The sequence below is a fragment of the Anarrhichthys ocellatus genome, unplaced genomic scaffold (genome assembly GCF_004355925.1).
Source record: "Anarrhichthys ocellatus isolate YVR2014 unplaced genomic scaffold, GSC_Weel_1.0 scaffold11, whole genome shotgun sequence".
NCBI lineage: Eukaryota > Metazoa > Chordata > Actinopteri > Perciformes > Anarhichadidae > Anarrhichthys > Anarrhichthys ocellatus.
Window position 1 is genome coordinate 10,431,342 of NW_022280041.1, and position 11,094 is coordinate 10,442,435.

Consider the following 11,094-nt stretch of genomic DNA (forward strand, 5'->3'; position numbering starts at 1 on the left):
CCCCCCCCCCCCCCCCCCCCCCATCAGATTAAATTGGAACTTCTCCATTCCTCTCTAAGAAGCCTATTTTTAAACTAATCTCCTGCCTTGATATGAATTCATAAACAGCGAGCGGGCGGAGCGGCTCACCTTTCAGCAGCCGGCTCGTCTGGGATTAATCCTGCTATTAGCGCGCGAGGTGATTCTGTAAGAAGTGGCGGTTGAACAGCGCCGATAACATCCGGTTGAGACTATATTAGTCAGGAGTCATTTGAAACAAATTCAATTGCTCCTTTTCCGGGATGAGGCTGCTCCTAACGTCATTGTTACGGCATGTGCTGCTGCTGAATGAAAGTTTTATTGTCCGAAAAAGCAGAGCGGTCACACAGAGGTAGGGGGATGTGCTACGACGACTGTGAAAAACATTTTGACTTGACTCTTTTTGACAACATCCCCTCCTTCAGGAAGTACTGAAGTTGATCTGAAGTTAGGGTTAGGTATCACAGTCCCCGTAACATCCAACATCATAGCAATTCATTTAGTGCAACCTGAGCCCCTGGCTGCCAGGAGTCTTTGCATGTAAGACTATCAATTCTTTATTTTGATGGACTTGCGTGAATGGATGACAGTAAACTTGCCTACATCTCAGTTGTTAGTGCAGCTCAGTCTCTCCAATAATGGCACATAGAAGTCATCAGCTTATTTAGAGGAATCTCATGTTCCAGAGAGAGTTACTGAGCTACTTTTAGAGTCGATCAAACTAGAGGTGTGTGGCAGACTGCTGTTGCTCTGCTCCAGCTGTGATGAGAAAGGGACGCCTTTCCCATGATGCCGCTGTGCTCTCTCTCTCTGTCTCTCTCTCTCTCTCTCTCTCTGTTTCAGGGGGATTTCTCAGCACGGCATTGTCACTTCATACCTTGAGGGGTAAAGTATAGTCTGGGTGTTGGGTAGATGTGTGAGGCAGGATGGCCTGTGCGATTACTTCAAATATGAGTATCATTTTAGTATTTTAGTCTGTTTAATATAGGCCACGCTGTATAGATTTAGTTCAATACATAAGTGTGTAACATCACACAATATGTGTCTGGAAGCAATAAGGTCATTCAGACGTTTGAATGAGCTTGAGGGCTTACGTATGTGAAAGCATGCCATGCAGGCAGGTAGGTGAGTAGTTGGGCTGTACCATTTCCGCACGCTGAGACTGATGGAGTAACCAATAGCCATCAAATAGTCCTTTCACACATGCGGAATTGGGTCTAGTCTGAAAATAGCTCTTATCGTAAAACTTCCCTCTAATGGAAATCTACATTCAAAGACATTTCTTATAGGATTAAGTTTAATCCGTGGCTGTGAAAGCAGCCTAGACGGTCTCCATTCCAGCTCTATTCTCAGCCTGTGTGTCTACAGGCGTATATGCTGGAGAGTGTTCGTGCTGGCTGGCGGATGCCCAGTAAAGCAGCATTTGAGAGTTTGGATTTAAAAACTAGATTGTGCTCCTTGGAACAACCTCAAACTTCCCTTAGCCATGTGTTGGAGATTGAAGCGGGCTCGCTAATTGATACAGTTTCTTCCTCTCTTTAACAGAAGCCCCCTTTGCTGGAGAGATGAGATGCTCTTTCTTCTCTTTTCCGTCACTCTTTTCCTTCTCCTCGCCTATTTGACCCTATTTAACATGTGGCGGATGAAACGGGACAAATCGGAGAAGTCGTGGCTTCCAACTTGTTGCCCTTCGGCTGCCGTCTGATCCGTCCCTCCCTCTGACGCTGTCTTGTCCCCTCTCTTCTTCTCTTTGATCTGCCCAGTCTTCCCCCCCCCCCAGTATATATAGTTAATATATACTGCTGAGAAGCATCATTACATTTAAAGTAACTGAAGGTATTACATTAATGTAGCAATATTTCCCTCTGAACTGTAGTGAAGTAGAAGTATAAAGTGGAATGAAAGGAAAAGTCGGGTACAAGTACCTCAAACTTACAAAGTACAGCACTTGGGTAAATGTACTTGGTTACTTTCCACCAGCGATTGGTCGTAATATGTTTCACACGTCACAAACAATCACTATGAGTTAAGTATGCCACCTTTACTGTGTTCCTTTAATCACCTCAGACGTCCTTCATAACAACAACCTGTAGTGCTGCTCTAACCATGTCACACATCATCATCTTTCATAGCACACAAGGAATTCATTTTCTACATGTTCATTTTGATGTTTACTCAGGTATCCACTTAGAATTCGTTGTCCTTTCATGAAGTGAAACATCGGTTGTGTTGCCATATGAGAGTTGAGAGGCTGAGGATCCTGAGGAAGGTACTCTGGATAAAGTGCGACGGGAAACACTGCAGTAAGTCTAGCCAGGTGATGAATGGAGCTCGTAGAGGGAGATGAGCCCATTCTGCTGAGACACACGGGAAAATCGAAAGTCGGCTGTCACATTCTTTTTTTCTATTTCTCTTCCTCTCTTTGACTGCTCCCACAGTGGTCGCGTCAAACGAAGCACTTTCATTGTGCTCCTTGTCGAAGCGAAGCACCAGAGAGATCCTCGTAAGCACATTTGACTTTGACTCCCACTTTCATCGCTCGTTCGTTTTCACTCCCGAGGTTTCTCAACACCTGCTCTTTTTATATTCCGGCAAACCGCTCTGCCTTCTTGATATGAAGTGAGAAACGATCGCGTGGCTGTCCCCACAAAGAAGTATGCTCCTCAGTCAGGTTCTTAATTCATCAGCACTAAAATAGCAAATTCAGCCGTCTGAAATTCAATAAGTTTATCCCTGTAAATATCCCACAAATGGAAGCATTGAGAATGAGTTTCTGTTGATGCCACTTGTGAGTATCAGTGGCTTCTGGTATTTTGCTTCTGACTCACAATATTTCTGATCTTAACACACGCTTAGGTCCACACACACATGCCGCTGGGGTTGTGTGCCCATGTAATTGGATGAGGGGAATCGTGTGGAGCTTCGTCCCCCCCCCCCCCCTTTTCCCGCTGTCTGCAGCCACCCAACTGCTCCGGAGAGGCTTAAACTCTCACGACCTCTCCCCACCCCTGTGGTGGGCCTGTCCATGCTGCACCTTTGACCCCGTAGTAGCTGGCAGTTAGCTCGAGATCAGCACAGGTTTGGTCCTAGCATGAGGCGTTTCTTAGCTGCCCCCTTTTTTAGCTTGCAAAAAGTAATTGACTTGACTCCAGTACTGCGGATCCCTCGGGCCCAGAGCCTGGGAGGTTTACCACGCAGCCAAGTGGCCGTAAAGGGATTTGGAGGCTCGAGCTCCTCTCGTGTAAGGAGAACGAGGAGTGCTTTTTTTAGCAATATAATAAGACGATCATTGTTCGTATTTCTTGCTCCATCACTGTGTTCCCAGGTCTCAGCAATTAAATAAACAGACTACAGAAATACGAGCCTGGTTTTAATAAACAGGACGTATCCTTTTAATTGTTTTCCCTTTGCCTCCTTCCTGCCGATCGTTAGCAGGAGAAGTCCCTCAGGCCAATGATGGTGCAGAAGCATAGTGTTTACTGAGAGTGCATGGCGTGTGGAAGCACAAATGTAGCTGAACCACTGAACTTGGCATTAGTGTGTAGCCCAGTGGTGACTGAGGGCGCTGTTCATTTCACACTCCTTCATGTGTCGGTATAGGCGGCAGCCCGGAGTCATAAATGAATGCAGTGCCTCTCCTAATAAACTGAGCTGGATATTTCACAGGCTCGCTCAGTTGCGGACCTACTGTTCTCCGTCCCGGCATGTTCATCCGAGGCCGGGTGTGCAATGCGCGTCCGTTCATCTGCATATGAAATGCATTTTAATGTGCGCATGCATCCGTGAGCGAGAGAGAGAGAACACTTCTCAAAAGCTTTCCGCTCATTGCTCCTTGCATCAGGAAACGCATTTCCACACATACCAGTGGCTCTGAATGTGAATTGTGCTGAGTGTGATTCATTTTTGTGTTTTGTCTTACCCCCCCCCCCATCCCCCAACCCATCCAGGCTTAGTCCAGAGGGTAGACCAGCGCCTACCGGTGGCCAACGAGTACCTGCTGCTGTCCGGCGGGGCCAGGGAGGGGGTCCTGGACCTCAACCCCGAGGAGCTGGGCGACTACGCCAAAGGGGCCGACTTCGACCTGGACTTCACCCTGCTGGTACCGGCCCTCAAGCTCCACGACCGCAACCAGCCCGTCACCCTGGACATGAGGCACTCCCCGCCCTGCCACTCGTGGCTCAGCCTTTGCCTCTGCGACTCCAACGTCATGTCCCGCTGGAGCATCTGCTGCCAGGAGGAGAATGGATTCCCCATTGAGGAAGACGAGGAGGAAGAGGGAGAAATGAGTGAGTGGAATGAGCATGATGACGATTGCATGGAAAGAGGGAGCACAGTAAGAACAGCAAAGGAGGATGGGTAAACTACTATCAAAGAAATATAAAGATGGAAGATGAAGGTGCTGTAACAGCGGAGAGTGGAAGGAAAGGGAGCCGATTGAATTTTGTTCGTGTTTCATGAGATAATTTGATGCGTGATGCTGCGATGCGTTTTGCTCGGCAAGCTGCAGCCGAGGCCCCGCTTTCCCTAAAACCTCCTCGGATAGGCGGAATGAGAAATGCCTCCCCAGGTAATGCGCGCTGAAACATTTATGAGCACAACTTCACAATCAACAGGTCAGGCCTACGCGCCGTCTTCCTGATTACACCGCGACATCGAATCGACCACACGCTTTGTGTGCGCGAGAGCTCCAAGACGAGAAAAAGTAATGGCCTTTATTGATGTGATTGGCTTTAATTTTCAGCAGTTTGGAAAATAGGTTTGCAACATTATCCGGTCGTATCGTAACACTTCCCTTTAGGATCTTATGTGACAGTATTTGTGGTGGCAGGATTAGGGGACTTTTCTTTGCTTTTGGCAGTAAACTGCACACGACGGGGACTCAAAAGTCTTCTTTAGAGCTACAAACAACATTCAGTTTGCTGGTCCAATATTGTGGGATTCAACAGAGAGGAAAGTATCAAGTTATTTGATGAGCCAGACTCTGGTGTGCTGGTCAGTTTGGAGTGCATTCAGCATTCATCCCTCCCCTCCCCTCTCTCCCTTGCTTAGGTAAAGGCTCCATCCCCTCCCTGGACTCTCCTCATTCTCTGGATGGATGCTACTTCTCTCCCTCCCTGGTGACGGACTGGTTTTGGGGGGTGGTGAGCAAAGCTGTGGAGGAGCTGAGGCGCAGCCCCCAGAGAGGCATCCCGACCCCGGACCGTCTGGAGAGGAACGGACCTCTCACCACCATCATCCTCCAGGTACAGATTGCTGCAAAAAAAAAAAAAAAACGGAAGACGACAGAATGCTTGTGTCTGAGTCGATTTGTTCTCTGTGGAGTTTTTCTTGTTAACAAACAAGTTGTGTTCGCCGTCGTCCCTGCAGGCGGGCTCCAGCCGGGTGCTGTACGACCTGCTGCCAGTGGTGTCGTTTCGGGGCTGGCCTGCTGTGGCCCAAGGCTGGCTGACCGCCAACCACTTCTGGGATGGTAAAATCACAGAGGAGGAAGCCATATCTGGCTTCTACCTGCTGCCCTGCTGCTCCCCACTGGGCGGCCGGCCCGACAGGGAGTGGAGGCTGGCATTCTCACGCAGCGAGGTGAGGCCATTGTAAACGTCATGTTTGGCGCCGCCTCGTATTCGGTTTAAATCGTCTTCTTTTTCGTCCCACTGCCTTTGTCCACTGTGTCTTTATTCCTGTTCCTGCCTAATTCATTGGTCCTCTGTCTCTGTTATTACCAGGTTCAGCTGAAGAAGTGCATCCCTTACCCCATGGCCCAGGCTTTCCAAGCAGCCAGAGCCGTGTTAACTCGTATCCTGGCCCGTCCCCGTGCGGGCCTCAGCCTCTATCACCTGCGTACCCTTCTCTTCTGGGCCTGCGATCGACTTCCTGCCGCTTATCTGTCCTGCCCTGACCCCGACACCCCTGGCCGCCTCCTCCTAGGTCTCCTGGATGACCTGTCTCATTGCATCCTGGGCAAAAACTGCCCAAACTACTTCCTGCCCCAGTGCAACATGCTGGAGCACCTCACGGACGGCCAGGCGCTGCTCCTCGCCAGGAAGCTCGCCCACGTACGCTCCGATCCCAGCGAGCACCTCCGGGCGGCTCTGGACCAGGCCCAGCAGGCGGGCCAGCTGAAGAAGGAGCTCACGGCGAGCACCAACGGCCACGGCTCCCCCGGGCACCACCTGGCCAACGGCATCATCTCCCCCTCGGAGGACAAGCTGGCGCAGCGGCTGCAGCAGCTGGTAACCGAGAACCCCGGGAAATCCATATCTGTCTTCCTCAACCCCGATGATGTCACCAGGCCGCACTTCCGCATCGATGACAAGTTCTACTGATGCGGATGTGCTGCGGAGGAGAGCCACACCGGAGGGTCGGGGCACCGGGAGGGAACACGCTCCTCCTGTTCACCGTTCTTAGGCCGGAAAAATGTAACGGAGCCTTGCTGCTTGACTGACTCTTTCAAACCAAAAAAACACACGCATGTCCTACTACTGAGACATCACGCAGACGTCGCACAACAGACACGATGTCGCCGAGCGGTTGTCCACGGGGACGGCCCTCTCCTAACGAGCTGGCCTTAATGAGACTTATCAGCTGGTGCTACAAAGACAAGGGCCGACTTTAGTCGTGTGAAATAGGTCCAGTGGAGCTCAGCACAGTGTGTGTGTGTGTACGCCTAAGGGTTTTAACATAGTGCATACCTTTCTTAAGACAGAGAGAGAAAAGCTCCTTGATTGCTGCATTTCTCTCCTGTTGTTTTGGATCAGAGTGGGCGATGGCTGAGAGGAAGAACAAGGTGCGGCTGATGTAACTGAATGTAATGTTGTGAGGAGAACTGCCGAGTCTCTTCCCTCTGTCAACTACATTTCAGCCCTCCTTTTGTTTTTACGCCCACGCCTCGATTCATAGCATCTTTTTTTTTTTTTAAATTTCAAACAAATCTTTCTCAGGTATTCACAACACTGATCTTTTTTGTAATGTGTATGATTTCTTTTTAGGTCTTAAACTATATTTCAATGCCGCTTACATTTCATTAAGTAGTGGAATGTACCAAAGAGCTGCGTTTGAGTGGTCTAAACATCTAGCCTTGGTCCAGCTTGATGAATCTTCTGAGTCGTGGCCTGCATGTTCATTTCACTTTTGAAAGCCTGGTCACACCAGCATTTCAAACAGCAGAATCAACTCCTCCCAATGGAATCAGCACGATGTGTGGAAGCTGCCGTTTGAGGGGGAGCTGTTGGCTTATTAGCTGTGTTGCACCATCCCATTTCATTTAACCAGCCCCACGAAAGAGGTTTGCGGGCCGTTATGAAAAGGAGTGAATGGTACAAACAAGTCTCTACTGTTCTGTTGGTGGTCGAGCTAATGAATTTGCTAACTGACAATTAGCATCCGTTTCTGTGTTGAACGAAACGAGATCAATGCTCGGTACAGAGAAATGAAAAGAAGCTCGTCGTGAGCGTGCGAGGTTGGGTAGCGTGTTAGCGGTTAGCTCGCTAAGTAACTAGCCCTGCAAGTAATCACTCCCAGAGCTGCAACAATTGGCTGCACTCATTTATTATTTGATAGAAAAAACAAACAGGGAATGCCAACTATTGTGATGATGAGTCATCGTTCCAAACTTCTTTCAACAAAAAAATGCCAAATCTGATCTGATTCCTCCTTCCTGCATCACTGATGTTCTCGAGCCACATGTTCTGTGCTACTTTCTGGCATGACCAGGCCTCGAAGAAGACTGAAAAGGATGGTGATATTATACAGTATATGTATAATACGATGTATTGTATGAAGATGTGAGATTTGTTACAATATTTGAGAAATTCTTAAAGCTCTTTTGATTTTTGTTTTCCTACCTGAGCAGACTTTTGTGTTTGGGGTGTTAAGATCGACCTTTTTATGAGACATCTAGAACATATAACCCTCCGTTTGAGAATCAAATGTGCGTATAAGAGTGTATTGATTGAACAAAAAGAATAGAATATCTTTAGAGTCGGGACCTCGGCTGTTTATCTTCCATAGTCACGACTAAGTCAAGCTACTTGACTGTCAAAATGTCCCACAAAGGGCCCAGCACATCTTGTTGCACATCATGTACTCGTGTCTATTAACTTCATTTTTGTGGAAACCGGTTTTGACTCGAGTGCTTCTGATAATTGTCCCCCATCTCCTCTGCTTGGTTGGTCTTTTTTAATGAGCTCTGTGCGCGCGTATGTGTGTGTGTTCACCGAGAGACGAACCGCGCAGCAGGACGCGGAGACAAACACCCAGACGCTGCCCGTTTGAATTATCCCCTCAGTGGGTGCGTGTTAGTCGCTGGGCCCCATCGTCTCTCACCAGACGGGAGTCATCCACAGGGGGATGGAGGGAGGGAGACAGGCCCTCCTCTGGTCCTTTGAAGAGGGGAGATGGGCCTTGCAGGACCTGGACAGCTGCCTCTTTCTGTCATTCTCCCACTCTCTTTCATTTTCTCTCACTCTCGCGGCTCCAGAGTTACTCCCTCCTCCTCCCTTCCTAGCATCCACATTTCTCCTGAGAGAGTTGGCATCTTTCTTCCTCACAGTTCTGGAGATCTAGAGCCTCCAACCTTATGTTTACACTCTTTACACTGATTCGATTAGGAGCTGGGCAGCCAGTAAACATTGTAGTGGAGACGACAAGTGCAACCAGACGGGCAGTAATGTTCCAACCGTCCACTTCCACTGGTCTGGTGGGTCTCAACGTAAATTTGGCTGAACAATATCTGCAAACAAACTGATCTGATGGGGTTTACCAAACACTAAAACGCTGCTCCCCATGTTGGTGCATTGGCAGAGTATAAAACTCTACAAAGCACATGATTGGTTACAGTTTGCCTAAATGTCAAGGTGGTGGTGGTTAATCGTGGTGATTGTATAGCTGCTGGTGGATCGCTTCTCCTTCACAAAGGTGGATGGATATTTCTTACATCTGCGCTTACTACTGAATGATTAGTATTTTGTTTGTTTCAGCATCTGTCTGTACTGGTGATTGATTGTGTGTGAGTGACTGAGTGTGACTGTGAGACTTGAACCTGAGGAAAACCAAAGCGTGTTGTTGCAGAATGTATAGATGGGTCGTGTGTGTGTGTGTGTTCAGCTGCCGGGTGTCAGTTTGTGTTCTCAGCACTTTTTTGGAAAACGGGCTCAAAAGTTAGTCGCCCAAATTGTAGAAGTTCCACATAGTCCTAAAGAAAGTCACAGCATTTATTTATCGGGAAACACAAGTGGACGTGAAGGTACTTCCTCACTGCCGCTGTAATGTTTGACTGAGAGTGCTGGAAGTGTAAAACGTGTCTCACTTTGTACCTTAATGGGCCGAGTTGGAGATTACGAGACACTGGTAACAATCAATGTTTTTCCTCAGCGGTGCACATGAATTAAAAATTCCGTATTTTACGATAGTGTCACTTTTCTAGATATGCAACGGAGCCCCTGTGGAAAGGCCTACTCTAATTCCAGGAACATCTGCTGTGCAGGGCTTGCATGGGACATGGATAACACCGCTACTCTATTTATAACCATCACTGTTTATTGTGTGCTGGAACTTCTGATGATTCTGTTTCAGATTAAAGTCAACCTCTGTGAATGAATAGCAGACTAAATACGATGAATGTATCAACCATATCTCTGCTCCCTGCTCGAGGACGCCTCAAATCTCACCGATGTACTCAAGTGCTGAGATAAGAGTCCGTACTAAATCACTCCACAGTTTGAGAAGTAGAGTTTCATAGCTCTATTAATACTTGAGTTCTTTTGAATCATTTTTTTAAGTGCTAATTATTTCCTCTGTATCATGATCTCACGACTGATTTGCTGTGTTTATGACTGTTGTTTTCTGGGCGTTTCTATTGATCAAAGCTTTAGCATGAAATAAATCACTACATTTCAAATCACAACGCGTGGGAATGTGTTCATTGTTAGCGATACATATTTAATAATCTCTTAGCGTTTATAGAGGAGGAGGCGTCTACGGGTTCAGTTCATCTGAGCTGCAACGCACGTTGAGTCCAACAGAGGGCGCTCTAAGACTGTTTGACCTGAGAGGGTTCACCCGGGTCTGTTCTGCTCTGTCACAATGTGTGAGGAGAGAGAGAGGATGCTCCAGGCTGACAGTGCACAGACACACATGCTGTCAGTGTAAATACTGATTTAGCCAATGCTAGTGCAGGACCTGCTTTTACTGTTGGCAATATTTACTATTTATTCTTTAATTAACTCACATGCTGATGATCTATGGACTTTCTTTTGCTTAGGTGTCTCTACGCTGTAACAGTTACTCCCAAATATATGCACCTTACAGGACACCGTACATTATTACTATGTTACTTAGGTAGCTGACATTGGGGCGTGGATCATCGATATCGCCTCTCCCTTATGTAACAATCCAGGTCCAGTCCGTCTTGTGATTTACATTGCTCCTTTATATTATATAAAATAGAGGCATGCCGCTGTATTTATAAAGTTAAAATACTGACGATCCTGAAATGAATTACTCTAAACTCAAAAGTGTATTTTTTAAACAAGGCGTCATTTTAAAGGGAAAGTCCCGTTCTTCGAAGAACCTTGACTGGATCTGCACATTGCAGTATAATTAAAGTGCCCAAAAAGGTTCCTTGAAAAAAATGTTTCCGTCTTAAAGTGGTAATCAAAAGCTGAAGCTGTGCATACGCCGAGGACGTTGCGTCTGCAGGCGGTCCCTGACATTTAGCCATATTTAGCCATTGTCTGTCATTAGTTATATGATGATGGTGCAGGTTTTTTTTATACAAACGCACATCATATCATTTCTTTTTTTTTTTTTTTAAATAATACCCCAAACCACACGCACGCACTGACGGCAGCAATCTGTTGATGTCTTTTAAGCAGATTATGAAGCGAGGAATTTGCCGGATTGTGCGAGTTACAGATGTGCCCGTCCACGCTGTGACCTCAGGAGTGAGTGAGACCATTAAATATGGAACCGCAAACTGAAACACCTCAACTCATATTATATTGCCATGAAATTCGATGCAGAAGGAGGAACTGTGTTAACTCTGGAGATCCCTTAAAGAGGCCATAATCCATGCTTTTA

The 11,094-nt window shown here is 47.3% G+C and overlaps 1 protein-coding gene across 4 annotated transcripts in view; it reads left to right on the forward strand.

The window, feature by feature from the left end:
• The window catches only part of tmem102 (transmembrane protein 102), a 16,890-nt gene extending 6,974 nt beyond the window's left edge, over nucleotides 1-9,916 (forward strand). For all 4 annotated transcript variants that reach the window (XM_031851233.1, XM_031851235.1, XM_031851234.1 and 1 more), the window contains 4 exons: nucleotides 3,966-4,304; nucleotides 5,068-5,261; nucleotides 5,386-5,598; nucleotides 5,742-9,916. In XM_031851233.1, coding sequence (XP_031707093.1) covers nucleotides 3,966-4,304; nucleotides 5,068-5,261; nucleotides 5,386-5,598; nucleotides 5,742-6,341 — 1,346 coding nt within the window. In that variant the 3' untranslated portion in view covers nucleotides 6,342-9,916. The remainder of the gene's footprint in view (nucleotides 1-3,965; nucleotides 4,305-5,067; nucleotides 5,262-5,385; nucleotides 5,599-5,741) is intronic.
• The last annotated feature ends 1,178 nt before the right edge of the window (nucleotides 9,917-11,094 follow it).